Raw genomic sequence first — 17,738 nt, forward strand, 5'->3', positions numbered from 1 at the left:
AGGGTATCCTGTCTTCTTATTATGTGGCCAAAGTACTTTAGTTTTGCCTTTAATGCCATTCCCTCAAGTGAGCAGTCTGGCTTTATTTCCTGGAGTATGGACTGGTTTGATCTTCTTGCAGTCCAAGGCACTCTCAGAATTTTCCTCCAACACCACAGTTCAAAAGCATCTATCTTCCTTCGCTCAGCTTTCCTTATGGTCCAGCTCTCGCAGCCATAGGTTACTACGGGGAATACCATTGCTTTAACTATGCGGACCTTTGTTGTCAGTGTGGTGTCTCTGCTCTTAACTATTTTATCAAGATTTGTCATTGCTCTCCTCCCAAGAAGTAAACGTCTTCTGATTTCCTGGCTGCAGTCAGCGTCTGCAGTAATCTTTGCGCCCAGAAATACAGCACTGCTCCCGTAGCAAGAAGTTAGCAGCACAATCAGTTTGAGGTAAAAGGTTTTTATTTACAAGTAAGGGGTGGGATTTAGGGAAGAATAGGCAAAACAACCATATAAGCATGCATAACATAGGAAGCCCATTAACCTAAAAACAATAAAACCTAGCTGGTCTGTCTACTTACTCCAAAGTACGGCCTTGCGATCTCTGCCAATGAACACCTCCATCGAACCCCATGAAAGGGCAAGACAAAGAGCTGGGCCGGCGTCACCCACTTATACCCCCTGAACCACCATCCAGCCCTCCGTTCTCCCCCTCCCCTTTTCAAGGATGAGGCGACCCTGGTTTCACACCTCCCCAGCTGTGGTGCCTCCACGCATACAGGCCTGGACAATTTATGGACTTGAGGTCTGGTAAGAACCCCTGTGGTTTCAGGGCCTCGGGATCTCTTTCTGCCTCCCCTCCACAGGTGTCCAGGATGGTAAATCTCCTGGCCAGATCCTGACTCCCTCTAAGTAATAAAATACAAAGCAAAAAAACTATGTCAAAGCTATTAACTCTTTACTCTCATTCTTTCTACTACCCAGCAAATCTGGCAGTCTATCCATGTTACAACTCCTGCTACAGCTCCTTTACAACCGCCACTGCACAACTGCCAGTTTTCCTGCTGTGTGGTGCAGCAGGGGGAATTTCAGTGTTAGGACAGTGGGGGCACCAAAGAGGATGGGGGTCTGCATGTGAGCTGTGAGCCACGTGGTACCCGCCCCCAATTTTAGAGTCTAAATTGCAACATCCACTGTTGACACCTGTATGAATAATACATGTAGCTTCATTGGCATTGTTATAGCAAACCATTTTACAGTAATCCCTCCCATTGCTAGGCTGAAGCTACCGCACAGAGAAAAGACTGATCCTTACTCATGTTGGAGTTTGATGATCTTAAATCACTTGCAAACTCTCATGGACATCCCAAAAACACTCGCTCTGAATGAAGAAGGGTCCCTTCCAAGATAATAATTCGAAACACTGACCTCCCAGAATGAGAAGCAGAATTTTTACAGAGAAGAAACCATCTGGTCCCAGCTACAAAAAAACAGTGGAGTTGGGTATGGGGTCATAGTCTCCCTTTAGTTAATATGGGTTGGAAAGGATGAAGGAAGGCAAAGAGCTGCGGGAGTCTTTCAGATATTGGGGAGGGGTGTTTCTCCTTGGAAATTCAGAATTGTGTGGAGCCACACACAAAGCTAACCCCCTCGGGGTTTGAAAAGCCCGAGTATATGCACATTCCCGTTGGTTGTTATTATGCTTTCTAAGGAGCAATCATTGTCTTTTGAGTAATTGCGTGGTTTTTCAAAAGTGCCCTGCGTGCCAAAACGTGCATTCAGTGCTACGTTTAACAGCTCTGCAGGAGCCATGTGGTCTACTGGGAAAGCAACATTCTGTCCAAAATACATAGAATTTGTATCGGAACGTATGCAAAGCATATTGTCAAAGACTCCTTGCAACACACTGGCAAGTTAGATTTAAATTTTGTGGCAAGTTTCTTGGAAGCTATGATAACTCTGAGTCAGCAAAGTAGACATTACGTAATTACTTTATTTAAGTGTAATAATTGCCCAACTGGGATGAGCTGGGCTATTGGTTTCTTCAAGAAATGCATTTAGGTCATTTGGTACTTTGAGAAGTTTTTTGGGGATGTAAATCTGAGCAGTACAACTGTTTCAGCTTCTCCTCTATTCAGTTCACCTTTAGATGAAATTAGCATTTCCACAAAGCATTGAGTTTAGAGACCAAATCCAATCAGTAGAGGGATTATAGTGTATGTTAGGTTTTTACAATTAGTTGTTAGGTTAATTGTGGGTTGTTTAATCCATGATTAACCCATAGTTTCTGGGTTCAGATGTCTCAGAGCAACCTTGGAACTGTGGTTCTGTATTCAAAATGGTGTTGGCACACAACATGGCAAATTGTGGGTTAATAAACCCACAATTTGGCCTCTGTTACATGAGAATGGAGCTAATGTCTAATTCTGACCACAACAGACCTTGTTACAAGGTTTCAGAATTTTACTGAGCATGCTACGGACACTGATGGGTTGCTATTCTGTCTCCTCTCTTAGTTCTAATGACTTAGAGCTGCAGATCCAGTTCACAGGAAGACGCCTTATGCTAAGTGTCATGACTAGGCCTGTTCCCCTTAGGCTGGGGGAAGGAGTTTCAGGCGATCAATCGGAATCAGATTCTGAAACAGAGGAGACAGTGCCAGAAACATACCAGCCTTCATGGGGAGTGGGGGAGGTGACTCTCTTGGGCTCTTTACCAGCTGGGAATGAACCTTCAACAGACCTTATCTCTGAAAATGTTAAGAACATACAGTCTGTGGGAAATCAGTATTCTTCAGAGGGAGAGGGCATTTCAGGGCTAGCTAATCCTAGAGTACACCACAGACTCAAATGGGTGGAGCTAAAGGAAGGCAAGAGAAGGTCGGCCCGGATAGCTTCTTGTCAAAGTCTTTTTGGAACCAGTCTCCTTGAAGTTAAAGCATTCTGGAAAAAGGCTTTCCATTTTTCTTGAAAGGACAATTCTCTCACTTAGTTTGCATAGTTTTGCCTAGAGGAAAGTTCCTAGAGGTTAGATTCTCTTCAGGTGGGAAGAGATGTTTATTGCCTGAATAAAGCTTTGTGAATTACATGGTAGACCTCTTTAATGTCTCCCAATAAAGTGGGAGGTTTTGGGAAACACAACACCAAGCTAGAATATCTGTCCGTCTAGTACAATATTGCTTGCTCTTACTGGCAGCGGCTCTCCATGGTCACTGGCAGAGGTCTTTCCCTTCACTTGCTTCCTGCTCCTTTTAACTGGAGGAGCAAGGGGTTGAACCTGGGAAGGTGTTTAGTTAAGCAAATCATAATCTCTACCTCCTCTGAGGTAAGGACCCTTCCCCTTATGGTAAAAGTCAGGCATCTGTGTTGGGTGGGAGGCTGTCATAACATCCATTTGTGAATGCATGTGCATGGGAATGCATGTGCTTGTGAAGTCCCATGTGCATGCAGAAACATGACAACTGCATATGCAAAAAAAAAAAGTTAAATATTTCCATTTGCATCACACACAAATAAAGCTTGGAATATTTATTTATTTATTTATTTAAAACATTTCTATCCCGCCCTATATCAATAAGATCTCAGGGCGGCATACAGATAAAAGCATACGGTATAAAAACAGTAAATATACACAGCTAAAAACAAATTAAACCATAAACCAAGTTAAAACAATATAATATTCTCAATAAATAAATAATAAATATTAAAACAGTTAAAACAATGTGCCTAGTGAATTCAACCATTAAAAGCTTTGTTAAAAAGCCATGTTTTCACTTGGTGCCAGAATAAAATCAATGTTGGCGCCAATCGGGCCTCCAAGGGGAGGGCATTCCACAGTTGGGGTGCCACAACAGAGAAAGCCCTCTCCCTTGTCCCATCATAGTGAATGTGTTGTGCTGGTGGGATGCAGAGAAGGGCTCCTTCAACAAATCTCAAGTCTTGGGCAGGCAAATATAAGGAGAGGCGCTCCCTCAAGTATCGAGATCCCAGAACAACATTTAAAGATGATGTGTGCAGAAAACAGAATACGTGCAGAGCATGTATTGGGCTATCTGAAGCCAGAGCTGGCATCCTGACCTTAAGAAGAATTATTTAGACATAATACTCTCAGATTTCAGTGGGCTTCCCTCCCTTCTCAGCACACCTGGGATCACAATGCAAAACAAATAGGAATTATACCAAGAAGAAACTGAATTGTCTCTTTCCTTCCACAGGAACCTTTGCTTTGACTTCCTTGATATCTGCAAATGCTGTTGAGCGTCTTGTTCCTCCCATGACCAACAATTTCACAACATACAATAGCTCTGTAATCTTGGGCTTATCTGAGTTTGAGATGCAGAGGATTGGAGTTGCTGCAGCAGTTTCATTATTAGGAGGACTCATTCAAGTAGGTATTCCTTAATCAATAGCCAATAGATAGGTGAAATTGCAATCCAGCAGCCAACCATAATGCATCGTGGGCCATCCTGTTGCCGCAGTTTCCAGGAGGAGCAAAGCTATCATGCGAGCGTCTCCAATTGACAACTTCACAGAATCATCAACTAGGCATACAAGGGTGGCCATGCATCATCTTCTAGTGGACAGTCCTCTATTTGAAGGCATCCTCTATTGCAGGGCGATCCTGTCCAATTCCTGTTTAAAGATAAAGAACCATAAGAATGGTTCCCCATCAACAGTTAGCACCTGAACAAGAAGACGGAACAGGCAGGCACACACAGGCCACCAATGTTAGTCCTTACTTAGAGAAGACCTACTGCAATGAATGGAACTTAATTTGGTCATGACTAACTTAAGTCCTGTTCATTTCAATGGGTCTACTCTAAGGAGGACTAACATGGGATACTACACCTGGACACAGCCTTCCGCACTATGGTGAGCAGTGCTGTATTTCTATTTAAATTATAACAATTATTTCTAATTGCTCACCAGTACATATAAATTAGTATAGGCACATTTTATGCAGCCTGCTTTCCCCTTTGTTGGTTATGCATTTCCCCTTCTGTGGAGATCTGATATGCCACCTAAGGCATACGGTGAGAAATTCTGCTGTGGCCTGTCGGAAAAAGAATCCAAAAGAGGAAGTTGGAGCATCACAGTGCACGCACAGCTATTTCCTTATCCTTCAGAAGGTTGCGGGAAGGTAAAATACAAAGATTGTTTGTTATCTCTTCATCCTACCCTTCTTATTTTGCATTCTGCTTGGCAAGTGTAACCAAGAGAGCGGGTTCCGTCACTCATTTTAATCTGCCTCATGTACTTCCTCTGCACAGCTTAGGTGAAGTGGTGTCTAGGGCGAGTCCTAAAGGTCACTCTGCGTAGACACAAGGCAGCAATGAGAGCCAACAGGCTTGGTTGGAACCCCAGGCAAACTGAGGGACACTGGTGGGAACTAATTTCTAACCAGGGTCATACCGAATAAGGATTAATGGGGATGGAAAGAACCACCCATTCCTATTCTGCAGAGTTTGGGCAGAAAGCAAAATTTATTTATTGTTTAAAACAGAGAAATACCCTGCAGATAAATTTATACCTTGCATTTCCAACTTGTAAGGGCTTCAAGGGAACTTACAGTCCATAGTACAGTCCATGGCACCTTAAAGAATAACAGATTTATTAGGGCTTAAGCTTTTGTGGAATAGAGTCCACTTCATTGGATGTATAAAGTGTTATCCTCAGAGTATTAGCAGGTATAACACACACACACACACACACGGTTGTAGAGTGGGGTGGGGATAGAGATTGTAAATTGTGGTGTCTTTGAAAAAGGTTTGGCTAGGATCAGATATCAGTTAATGGCTACCTTTGCTCTGTTGGGTAGATAGCTAAATGTTCCATGTAATTTGTGGTTTTGTGTCTGTGGAAACAACCACATTGAAGTATTTTGTATGTGTATGTGTTTTACAATATTTGTTTGATTGCTCTCTGTTTCAATGTAAAAGGAATCTATTTCTTTTGAAAACTTTAAAAAAAATTGCAAAATGGTCAAATTTACAAAAGATACTTTTCCTTCTTGCCGATTAGAAAGTTGCAGTTACTCAGAAAGTAGTCCCTTTTGCTTTTGCCAATGTTCTTGTGTGCTTTGACAAGCCATGTCTTTGGATTTTGCAGAGGATCAATGTTTATTTTAATTTTAAACTGTTGTAATTATGGCTAACAATGGAAACTAACTGAACGCGAACGGAAAAGTGCCCCCTGCTGAGAATTAGTTGTCGATCAGAATGTTTTAAGTATTTATTCCTTATCATCCCACTCAAGTTATTGCTCTCAAAAGAAGTGTGACACTATGACAGGTACATTGCAATCATTTTACTGGAGTGCTCCTACAGTGCAGGGGTGGGCAACTTGTGGTCCTCCAGATGTTGTGGCCTACACCAATGGTGATCCTTGACCATTGGCTGTGCTGGCTAGGGTTGATGGGAGTTGTAGGCCAAAATATCTGGAGGTCACAGGTTGTCCACCTGCTTTAGAGACATTAATACCAAAGTTTCCTGGTCATTTGGAAAGTACATATCCATCCCTGTACTGTGATTATATCATCCCGTGCCATATATGAATCACTTAGATGACAATCCTAAACTCACTTACCTGGGAACAAGCCCCACTGAACTCAATAGAACTTACTTCTGAGCAGACATCTATAGAATTGCGATGTTAGTGTTATAACATTCTGAAATGTTCAATCAGCTGCACATGGGCACCCATGTCCAATAGCACATGTCCCAATATCTTTTTTTAAAAATTGTAACTATGTATTAGTTGATGAATGATGCAAATTTGGTGTTATGAAAAAGTGTACGATTGGTTGGCTATGTCATTGCATCCTTTTGCTGCATGTAAACATGAGAGAAGCCATTCTTAGCATTTCTGTGCATGGCAAAATGGGCATCTGTGTGCGCATCACATGCGTGATGAACTTCATGCTGGATTCTTGCAATTTCCCAACAAAGTGGGTACTTCACTCTTCGAATGCATATTTAGCATTAACTGCCCCCCCCCCCCCAACAAACCTGCCTGTCTCAATAGCAGCAAATGGTGCATGCATAAAGTTAGGAAACCGTTGCTTTAGATGTGCTTTGAAAATTCTCCTTTAATTATATCATCCCTCAATCTAAATGCCATCTGAGTTATGCTGATAGTTAAAAAATGATGCTACTGCAACTGAAATAATTTAGTGAGAAAAAAGCCTTAGTTTCATTTTCATAAGCAAAAACATTCATTGGTAGGGCTGTTATGGGTGGTATCCAATTCTGCCACTCTCCTTATAGCATTGACATTGTGCTAGTGAAAGCAACCTTTAGTACAATGGCAATAGTATATGCTGGCACGATAGGTTTCGTCAGAAAACCTGTCGCACCAGCATATGCTATTTGTGCTGTGTTAGAGATCGCTTATGCTAGTGCAACATCAGTGGTGTAACCAGAGCAGCAGAATTGGATACTGCCCTATCTGCTTAAGATGCCAAGTAGTCTTATTGGACCACTACAATCCATAGATCTGACAGTTGATTCAGATGTCTACATATATCACTAGGTACATGCATGTCATCTCTTGTTGTTGCAGTCAGAACATGCGTGTGTAAATTTGTGTTCCAGGTTTAGACTGGTTTTTGAACAGGAGCCTACATTCACTAGAATACACGAAGAGGAACAAAACCAAGTTATCAGCTATTTTGTCTCTTCACTGATTGCTTTGCATACCCAAGATGTCAGCAGCCTTTGTAGCCAGAGATACAGAAGCCTCAGGGAGATATTTGTGTTTGTGAACTTTTTGTATTTTGAGATTATGAAACTTACACATGAAAATACTTGAGACCTGAAAAAAAGTGAAAATATTTTGCGATATATTTTGATGTACAACCCCCAGTGATTGATATCTTCTTAGTTTCGTGATTGATCTCCCCACAAAAATAGTTGAGCCTTATATCTCTATGAGAGGTGGTAAATTTGTGAATTTGATATTGGAAAAGAGAAACGTTAAAAAACCAAGCTTCTGTGAAAAAGTACAACACCTACGACTAGTTTAAAAGTTAGCTTGTAAAACTGATTCCTTCTAAAAGAATCCCTTTAAGTTGGTTTGTTTAATGCCATTAAAAAGACTGCTTTCATAATATAAACTGGTGTAATTTTTTACATTAGTTAACATAATGTAGCCCCAAATTGTCTCCAGCCAGACAACATTGTTGGCCAAGATGGGGTCTATCAAGTCTCTTGAGCCTTATAATGTGTCAATTTGAGAGCTATTTGGGGACATTTAAAGACCACAGTTATTGACCAGGCTTGTCAAACATGAATGATGCCCTAATACAACATAAACATGGCATATTTCAAATAATCAGCCCTTCCTTTCCCTTTTCAAGATGGTGCTTGGCGAAAGAGTCATCTAAGCAAACCATTTCTATTCCACCCTGCTGATGTTGGAAGGACATTGTAGGCTTCCCATATTTGTTTGTCCTTGGACGTGTTCTTTTTTATTTCACAATCTTTCACTTTCTGTGGCAGCATCAGTATTCACATCTGTGTGGTGGATGTAGACCTTTTTGTAAAGAACTTTTGGCTAAATATCGCTGAGAGATGGCCACAGTACAACAGAGTTAAGCATTCTCTAGCTAATTAATTTCAAGTGACTGAAGCACCCTTTGTGTTGGATTGTAACCGATGATGATGATGATGATGATGATGATTTAAAATCAACTGCAACTTAAAGCCCAACTGTATCTAGTTGTAGGCATTTCCTTGCCCAGTATGGTAGGCTTGAGATACATTTTTCTCCTTCTCTCAAATACTAGAACCCTGGGTCATCTCATAAAGTTGATTAGTGGGAGATTTCAGGACAGATAAAAGGAAGTAGTTCTTCACACAGTGCATAGTTAAACTATGGAATTTGCTACCACAAGATGTAGTGATGGACATCAAATTGAATGGCTTTAAGGGGGTTAGATAAATTCCTGGAGGGCCGGATCTACACTAGTCTTATACCGTTGCTAGTGTCCCTTTCTAACGTGGTTCTCTGTATCAGTTCTCTGTATCACGGGGCACACTAGCGTGACTTGCGTTTAGCTGTAACATTACTGCAGGGCACATTGTTAAATCCTTTCCGTTGTTCTCCCTCTTCTCTGAGAGTAGCAGAGTTGCTGGTTTTGCTCCACCCACTGCCTGCCTCATTCCTAGCCAGCAGTGCAGGACAATAGTCATAAGCACACACAACTACCCCTCCCAAAACATCTTAACACAAGTCCCAGGGAATTGCCTGAATGCATAGGAGCCAGCCACTTTGGTGAAGCTAAGCTGGGCTGGGTCTGGTCAGGGTTTGGATGGGTGACCAAATTGAAAAGTTTTAGCAGCAGCTCCATTTTGGACTGGGAGCAGAGACCCTTGTTAATTTTCCTGCACGGAGCTACAGCACTCCTTTGAGCGCTCCTCAGCTCCTTTGCTACAGCGATCCTTTGAGCGCTCCTCAGCTCCTTTGCAAAGAGGGGGGAAATGTTAAAAAAACAACAACATAAAAAATCAACCGATGACCCAATTTGATTCAAATTTGGTATTTGAATTACTGTGCCAATTTTGGTGTCTTTATCTATAAAGCTTACGCAGATGTAAGCATTTGTTTAAAATCCTGCTCCTGCACCCACAGCAGCGGCTGGGGCGAATCTTTTGCAAAAGGAGTACAATTAAGGCAGGATGCGTGGGACTACTTCACAATAAAAGCAGATTCTAAGGTGGAAAACTTCTGAGTCCTTTGCATGCAATTGTCAGTGATTGCACAGTATAATGCTGGTGTGATTTATCTGCTGTAGCAGATAAGATAGCAAACGGGGCGAAGGAAGGAGAACAGGAAGTGGGCGGAGCAAACCCAGCAGCTCTGCTACTCTCAGAGAAGAGGGAGAGGAAAATTACCGGTAGAACGAGGCACATGAATCTGTAGCCGCGTTGGAACTAAGAAATAGAACCTGTAAGTACAACTCATTTACAACGTTAGAGACCCAGGGTCACGTGACGTTGTGCGTCACAGTAACCCATTCAAAACATTAGAATAACACCAGTGTAGATTCCCACGAGGAGAAGGCTGGTCTAGATGGTCCCTTGGTCTGATCCAGCACGGAACTTCTTATGTAGTAAAGGGCTTGTCAATTTACAGGTCTCAAAATGCAGGATGAAAATGTTTATTTTTCTTTCTGTCATGTTGGTCAACAGATAGTTCAAGTTCTTGAATTATTATAAATAACTACAAAACCTGCAAATAGTTGGCCAAATACACATTCTGCAGCAAATCTGTGATTATATCTCCCAAGTGTTTTTAAAGAGTTAAAAGCAGGTACAGGTATCTTTGAATGAAACTTTCCCATTTGCACCATTTTCCAACTTGGAATTGGCCTTCCTCAAAGCTGCAATTAGCTACACTGTAGGGAAAATAAAAACGTACACAGTGGCTGTTCAAATAACACACTAACCCACACCGGTTGAGTGTGGATTGTTGTTGAATTGTGGGTTAATGTGTTATCTGAACCTTGGGCATTTTCCAGAGGTGGCTTATTAACCATGCAGTGTGGCTTGTTAACCACTCTGAACAACCCAACAACAAACCATGGGTTTTTAATGTGGCTTGTTTGGGAAGAATAAGCCACACTGAGTGTGGCTTAGCATGTTGTGCCATACTCGAGTGACCAGATACAAAAGAGGGCAGGGCTCCCGCAACTTTAGCTGTTGTGATGAAGAGGGAATTTCACCAGGTGGTGCATGCATGCAAATGACACCTGCTGAAATTCCCCTTTCAATATAACTGTTAAAGATACAGGAGCCCTGTCCTCAATTTCATATGGTCACCCTAGACTAAAACCCTTCTCACTGACTTCCATTTTTCTATGGAGAATCCAGGAGGTTTGGGGTGAAGGGATGAGTCAAGGGTGGATCGGTGGGGGGGGGGGGCACTTGTGAATGTCTGAAACAGAGGACACGTATCACCAAAAAAGAAGAGACCAAAAGAGGATACTGATTCACCTAAACTTTGCCTATGCGAATTATATGTATAATTCACAAAATTATACAAAACTACACAAAACTAGAAATACTGTAAATTAAAGAGAAATATAATTCTCAACAAAATATGGAAGGCTGTGATTAGGTGACCTAAGTTCCCTGCTCAGTCTGCTCTCCATGTGTGCTTCATGGACAACTTCAGGGCTCAGCTATCTCTTCTTATGGTCCTTTACATTTAAACTGGACTTGGACTGGACAGCTCTTCACATACAGGATTCTTTCAAAGTAGAGGACAGCCCTTTGGCAGTTGCTCAAATAGAGGACTGTCATCTGTAAAAGAGGATGCATGGCCACCCTGAATGCTCATCTAGCCTTGTGAGCCCCCACCTGAATTCTGAAATGGTATCTTCCATCCAAAGGTACTTCCAAATGGGTTTTATCTATTGTTTATGAGAACTAGGCCTTTATCTCTTTAGTTCTATTTGCTGAATAACTAAATTATAAATTAGGGCTGAGCTGATTAGAAGTTTTCCCGTTTTGTTGTTAAGCTTCCCCCCCCCCCCCCAGTTTTGTTTGGAATTGTATTTTTTATGTTTATTCTTTTATTGTACATCTCAAGCACTCATTGACTGGAGGGGCAGTTCAGAAATATTTTAAATAAATAATATTAAAGTTCTGAGCTGAGGACTTTTGGCATGAAATTTGTGGGTGTGGTGGGTGTGGCGGGGGGGAAAGGGAGTGAAAAGGGAAATTGCCCTGCTTCATTGCTTGATGTTTTGCATTAGCACTATGTTAGTTTCAGCTTGGCTCAATAATATCCCCTAAATGGGAAAAGCAACAAGAAGAATTACCATGAGCCCAATTGGAGATGGCAATGTAATCGGATCTCCACTGTGTCCCTCCGGAATTTCAGCTTTAAGAAAGCCTCCAAGAGGCACTCGTGTGATCAGGGTATTTACTATTAACTTTGTTTGGAGCTTCTCTTTTCATTTTTCTACATTTCGATCTGCTTTTTGTGCCTTGGAGGTGAGTGTGGCCATGTCTACCTCGAAGGGGAAGAACAGTTTGACCCGTTGAAACCGATACAAGATATTGTAAATAATCTTCAGGGGTCTGTAGATTTGTTCTACGTTTGCCTTCAAAAGATGGTGTCTAAAGTGGATGCACTTCAAGATTGGATCTCTGTCCATGAAACTGCAATGAAGGCCTCATATAGTATACTGTCTACGCGGGTTGCACAGCTAGAATCTTTTAATCGGAGAGCTAACCTGTGTATTCATGCCCTTAAAAGTTGTCGACAGATCTTCATCTGGCTGAGTTCATGGATTTTTTTTTTTTTTTGCATGAGTTACTGCCATTGCCTTCTGATTTCCCACTTGATATTGAGCATGCGTATTGTGTTCCTGGCGCTAAAGCAGAGCCAGACATTGTTCAGTTTCTGCAGGCTTCTACCAAAGATTATGTGCTGCACCTTGCCAGACAAAGAGAGCTGCGGTGGACACCCACTAATGATAAGAAGGTGAGAATCCTAGCAAGACAGATCAACGTTCAACACCACATAAGATATCTAGCGACATCCTGCATTCCCCCCCCCTGAAGGCCAGATAAGGAGATTTCAAAGTTCTGAAACAGTGGAGTCATTTCCAACCAGTATCAAAATTAAAATCAAGTATCAGTCTTCAACTTGAAACGGATAAGCTAGTCTTTGATTGTTGTCTAGTGATTTTCTGTTTGTTTTCATTTACTACCCGCTCTTCTGATAACAAGTCTGGGCATTACGCCAGATTCTAGTGTTTGGCATTCTATTGCTTCTATTTCTTGATGATGATGATGATTTCTTCCTTACTTTGTAACTTCCTTTTCTCTCTCCCTCACTTTATCTACTGATATAATAATTATGCATAATTTTCTTTTTGTATCTATATAGTTTTCTGCACTAAACATAGGTTATATGTATCATAACCAAGTTAGTTCATAGAATCATAGAATAGTAGAGTTGGAAGGGGCCTATAAGGCCATCAAGTCCAACCCCTCGCTCGATGCAGGAATCCACCCACCCTAAAGCTCCACTAGCGCTCTCTCTCTCTCTCTCTCTCTCTCTCTCTCACACACACACACAATATTACTTTAAGTACCCACTTATTGTTACTATTTCCTTCCCTCACCCCAAATTCGCTTGCTTGTAAAGTCAGCTTGTTTGTATTCTTGCATTGTATTTACATTCTATATATGGGAGGGGGCTGGTGGAATGTTGGTACAAATGGAAGACAAAACAAATTATTTTTATTGTTTGTTTTGGTTAAGATTTTTGTTGTTTTGTTTGTGTTGGATTTTGGAGGGCACTTTTTCATAGAATTAGGTGATAGATTCAGACACAAATTGGCTTATTTTATTTTTATGTGGGGGGAATTTTTTCAATCACATATATTTTTGTGTAATTTTCAAAGTTTTCTCAGTTTCAATATTATAAATATTACTCTAAGGTTGTTTGAAATTGCCTGTCTTAAAAATAAGTGGAGTATGCATTTGTTATACAATTTATGCTATTCAATATTTGTTGCTTTTTACAAATTTGGAAAGATTTGTTGGTATGGTTGGTTAAAAAATGGTTGTTTCTTTTTCAATGCTTAACATGATTTCATGGAACATCAAAGGGCTGTGAAATGTAAATAAGCTGAAAAGAGTACTCTCTATGTTAAAAGAGCTCAATGTTGCTATGACATTTTTGCAAGAAACTCATTTGATGGCTGTTGATGAACATGTTGAGAAAGGACTGGGTTGGTGAGGTCTATGTAAATGATACCTTCACATAGTGTAGAAGGGTGGCAATTTTGGTCCATAAACAACTTTCCATTGTAATTCAACATGCGATTTTTGATACTGAGGGGTGCTTTTGGATTTTGGCTGGGAAGTATATGGATAAACTAATTGCTATGATCAATGTATATGGACCTAATACCGATTCCCTAGTTATGTTTCATGATAGTTTTAGCAAACTGTTTGATATTGCTTATGGTTATCTGATTGTGGGTGGGGACTTTAATGAGGTCTTAGATCCTTTGTTGGATAGGAGTACACCAACTCCTAAGACCCAAACAGCTGAGAGATTGGCACTTCAGGCTTACTTGATGGAATATGGTTTAACCGATGCTTTGAGAATTTTACATCCTGTTGACAGAAAGTATACTTTTATTTCATCAGTTCATAATAATTGCTTTAGATTAGATTACTTTTTGGTTTCTACATCTTTGATACATCAAATAAAAAATTGTAAAATTGACATATTGGCAGTGTCAGACCACGCCCCAGTATGCTTGGAATTGAAATTATCTGATATTCCTAGGGGCCCCGGCCAGTGGCATCTCAATGTTTCTCTTCTTAATAATGAGAAGTTAAAAAGTCAGATGCTAGATGAATTGACAGAGTACTTAAAACTAATGAGGGTACAGTTGGTTTGTTGCTATTGAGTGGGAGGCTAATAAACCTTTTATTCAGGGCTGCATCATTGCCTATGCTGCTTATCCAAAAAAAATAATAATTAAAAGAACTCAACAGATGTTATCTAGGTAAGAAATTGAAATCTTTTATAATCCAATTTGCCATCTCTCCCATTGCACAACTTTATTAAGAATTGCGGAATGCTAAGCTTGAATTGAAAAATATTCTTTCACAGCAGACAGAATTCACTCTGACTTGCTTAAGACAAGTATACTGGGAAAATGGTGAACATCCTAGTACGTTCCTTGCACAGCAATGTAATTTCAGCTATTAAAGATGAGAATGATAAAGTATATACTTCTCCTATAGAAACAGACTCACAATTTTTTAAATTCTATACTGATCTTTACAGTAAGGAAAGTGAAATATCAGAGCAAGATATGGAGGCTTTCCCCGCCTTCTAATATTACTGTTCCATGCTTGGATTTATCACAATGACAGCTTCTTTTGGCTCATTTGCATTTAGAGGAAATTATGAATGCAATAAAGAATACGAACACCAGAAAATCACCTGGTCCAGATGGATTTCCAATTGAGTAATGTAAGGGATTGAAGACTTAACAACAGTAACAACATTTGAAGAGTGGTATATAGGTGCCATTTATGAATGGAGTTATACGCAGACATCTGGTCTGCCTTCATAGACATTTATGTGTCCTTTATGTTTCTTTCCCTTTTTTCTTTTTCATTCAGAATGCTGTGATATTTGAAACTGAGGCTTTAGAAGAATGAATGAAGTTGCAAATGTGCATGTTTTATTTTAATTTAATGGTTTTTCTTATTTTCTTTTATGGATTTATTTTGTTAAAATTCACAATAAAAACTGATTAAAAAAAAGAATTACCATAAGGGCTGTCAACATGTGGGGAAAGCCCCACGGTGGATGTGGATCTGCGCCCCTTAGGTTAGATCACTGGTTCCCAAAGTGGGCGGTACTGCCCCCTTGGGGACGGTGAGATTGCATAAGGGGGCGTTAAGAGGCAAGGGGGCAGCGGGGGGGGCTAAGAGGCAAAGGGGAGGCCTCTGAGGTGGACTTTTCTGAGAAGTGCCTCTCCAGAAAGTCTTAAAACCCAGGGACATTTTTATGGGAGAAAGTAGTTTGGTCCCAAACCATATGGGGGAAGAAGCCACACATGTATTAATACCGTTTAAGAAGAGTCCTTTTAATGGTGAATTGTAATGTTTCAAAAGCACCAAAATGCTAATGAAGAGACATACCCTGCTTGGTGTGCCCCGCCACGCCGGCTGCAAAACAGAGGCATTCACTCTCTTTTCCCTCCCTCCCTAGGCAAGCCTGCGGCGGGTGCTTTGGATTTTGAATAAATATTAAATTAATTGTTACTGTTTTGAATTTTATTGTTATTATCTTCCTTAGTGGGTCAATGAAAACCGCTATTCTGAATAGTGATTTTTATAGTGTAGGGTAGGGGGGTGCTGGGTATGAATTTGTGGAACCAAGGGGGCGGTGACCTGAAAAAGTTTGGGAACCACTGGGTTAGATGACACAGGTGCAGGTTCGCTTCCCTGTGATGCTGCATTTTGAAAAAGTCGGGGGTTTACCCTGACTTTTTCAAAGGGAGCAATGTCAACATGACACTTCCACTGTGTGATGTTGCTCTAGGTCCAACCTGGGGGCAGAGCCTGGTGGAAGGAGACCAGAGATTAGTTGCCTTCTACCAGGAAGAGGGCTGTGGCAGCTCCAGGACCAAGATAGCAGCCCAGAAACCCTGCTCTCATTCCTCAGTGTTTTGACAACTGTATATGGAATGTGTCCTGGGCTCCAACAGTTGTCAAAACTGTTATAAAGCGCTTTAAAGCAGTAGTGTAGACCTGGCCACTGCCCCAGGAGAGAGAAAGTGTGGGGGTTGAGGAGGGAGGTGGCACCAACCCAGCACTGTGAAGACAGCCCCCATCTTTAACAGAATGCGGAAAGAACATTTAGCACAGAATGCTAATGCACAAGATTTTGTACTCTGAGAAAATTTGAGAGGGCTCTTTACAAAACAAACAAACAAAGCTTTAGAACAGTGGGACAAATGTGTCTAATAATGGAAACTAAAGAATAATGATCAAAATGTTAAACAGATGTTGTATAATATTAAACAAACTATGAATTATATGGTGTTAAATTGGGATTATTATTGTTAATTGAATTACAACTTATGATTTATTTATTGGAACCAATGTTAATAATTATTTGATGATTAACTGGTGAAAATAATGAAATGAAACCTTAACTATGTTTCCGTTACCTCTTGAACATGAGTTATTTGGATTTTTTGTAATTATATTAACTTTTTTTTAAGGTAGTAGAATTGAGAGCCAGTGTGGTATAGTGGTTAGAGTGTTGGTCTGGGAGCTGGGAGATCTGGGTTCTAATCCTTACTCAGCCATGGATGCTCACTGGGTGAATTTGGGCCAGTCACAGACTTTTAACCCAACCTACCTCACAGAGTTGTTGTTGTGAGGATAAAATGGAGTGGAGGAGGATTATGTACACCACCTTGGCTTCCATGGAGGACAAAAGAGCAGGATATAAATGCAATAAACAAACAAACAAATAAATAAATAAATAAATAAGCAAGCTGAGAGCCATTTCTCCTACTTCATCAACCTATGGGGTTAGAAATCTGACCTTTTGTGACTTACAATCTGTCAGACTCTGTAGAATGAATGTATGAGCTGCATGGCTTTCTAACTAGCTCCAGCATGCCTTTCGTGGCTAAATTCCACGCCTCCCCTTCTGCACTGCTTATTGTGTTTATATATTGGAGTCACTGGAGAAACAACCCTCAAAGCCAATGTTCAGAGAAGTCACCGCACTGAATACACATTGGCAGAGCCAGCTGTTATTATGACTAATCTCTGTGCAGGGCCTGGTAAACCAGTGATATGAGAGAGATAGCATTTAATAAATGCATGAATGTGGACATGTGTTCAAAGTTTATTCATGCTGTTCAAGGCGTGATTCAAAAACTCCCCTGTTTGATTAGCCGACAGAGCTATCTCGTCCCTCTGTTTATTATCGCTTTAAGGATGGGCATCTCTCTTCCTTAATGATCGTATCACGAACTGCGTTCAAATGTAATATTTCTGTATTGTTGGTTTCTCAGTTAGCAATGTTTGTGCTGCACCTGGGCAGTGCCACCTTCTTGCTGACGGAGCCAGTGATAAGCGCAATGACTACGGGAGCAGCTACCCACGTCGTGACGTCACAAGTGAAGTACCTCTTGGGAATGAAAATGCCATATATTTCAGGACCCCTGGGATTCTTTTATGTG

At 40.9% G+C, this 17,738-nt stretch overlaps 1 protein-coding gene across 1 annotated transcript in view; it reads left to right on the plus strand.

Moving 5' to 3' along the window:
- The window catches only part of SLC26A7 (solute carrier family 26 member 7), a 93,393-nt gene that overhangs the window by 21,677 nt on the left and 53,978 nt on the right, over positions 1-17,738 (plus strand). The window contains exons 3-4 of the mRNA XM_063129886.1: positions 4,201-4,373; positions 17,571-17,735. Coding sequence (XP_062985956.1) covers positions 4,201-4,373; positions 17,571-17,735 — 338 coding nt within the window. The remainder of the gene's footprint in view (positions 1-4,200; positions 4,374-17,570; positions 17,736-17,738) is intronic.

Source organism: Elgaria multicarinata, chromosome 7 (genome assembly GCF_023053635.1).
Source record: "Elgaria multicarinata webbii isolate HBS135686 ecotype San Diego chromosome 7, rElgMul1.1.pri, whole genome shotgun sequence".
NCBI lineage: Eukaryota > Metazoa > Chordata > Lepidosauria > Squamata > Anguidae > Elgaria > Elgaria multicarinata.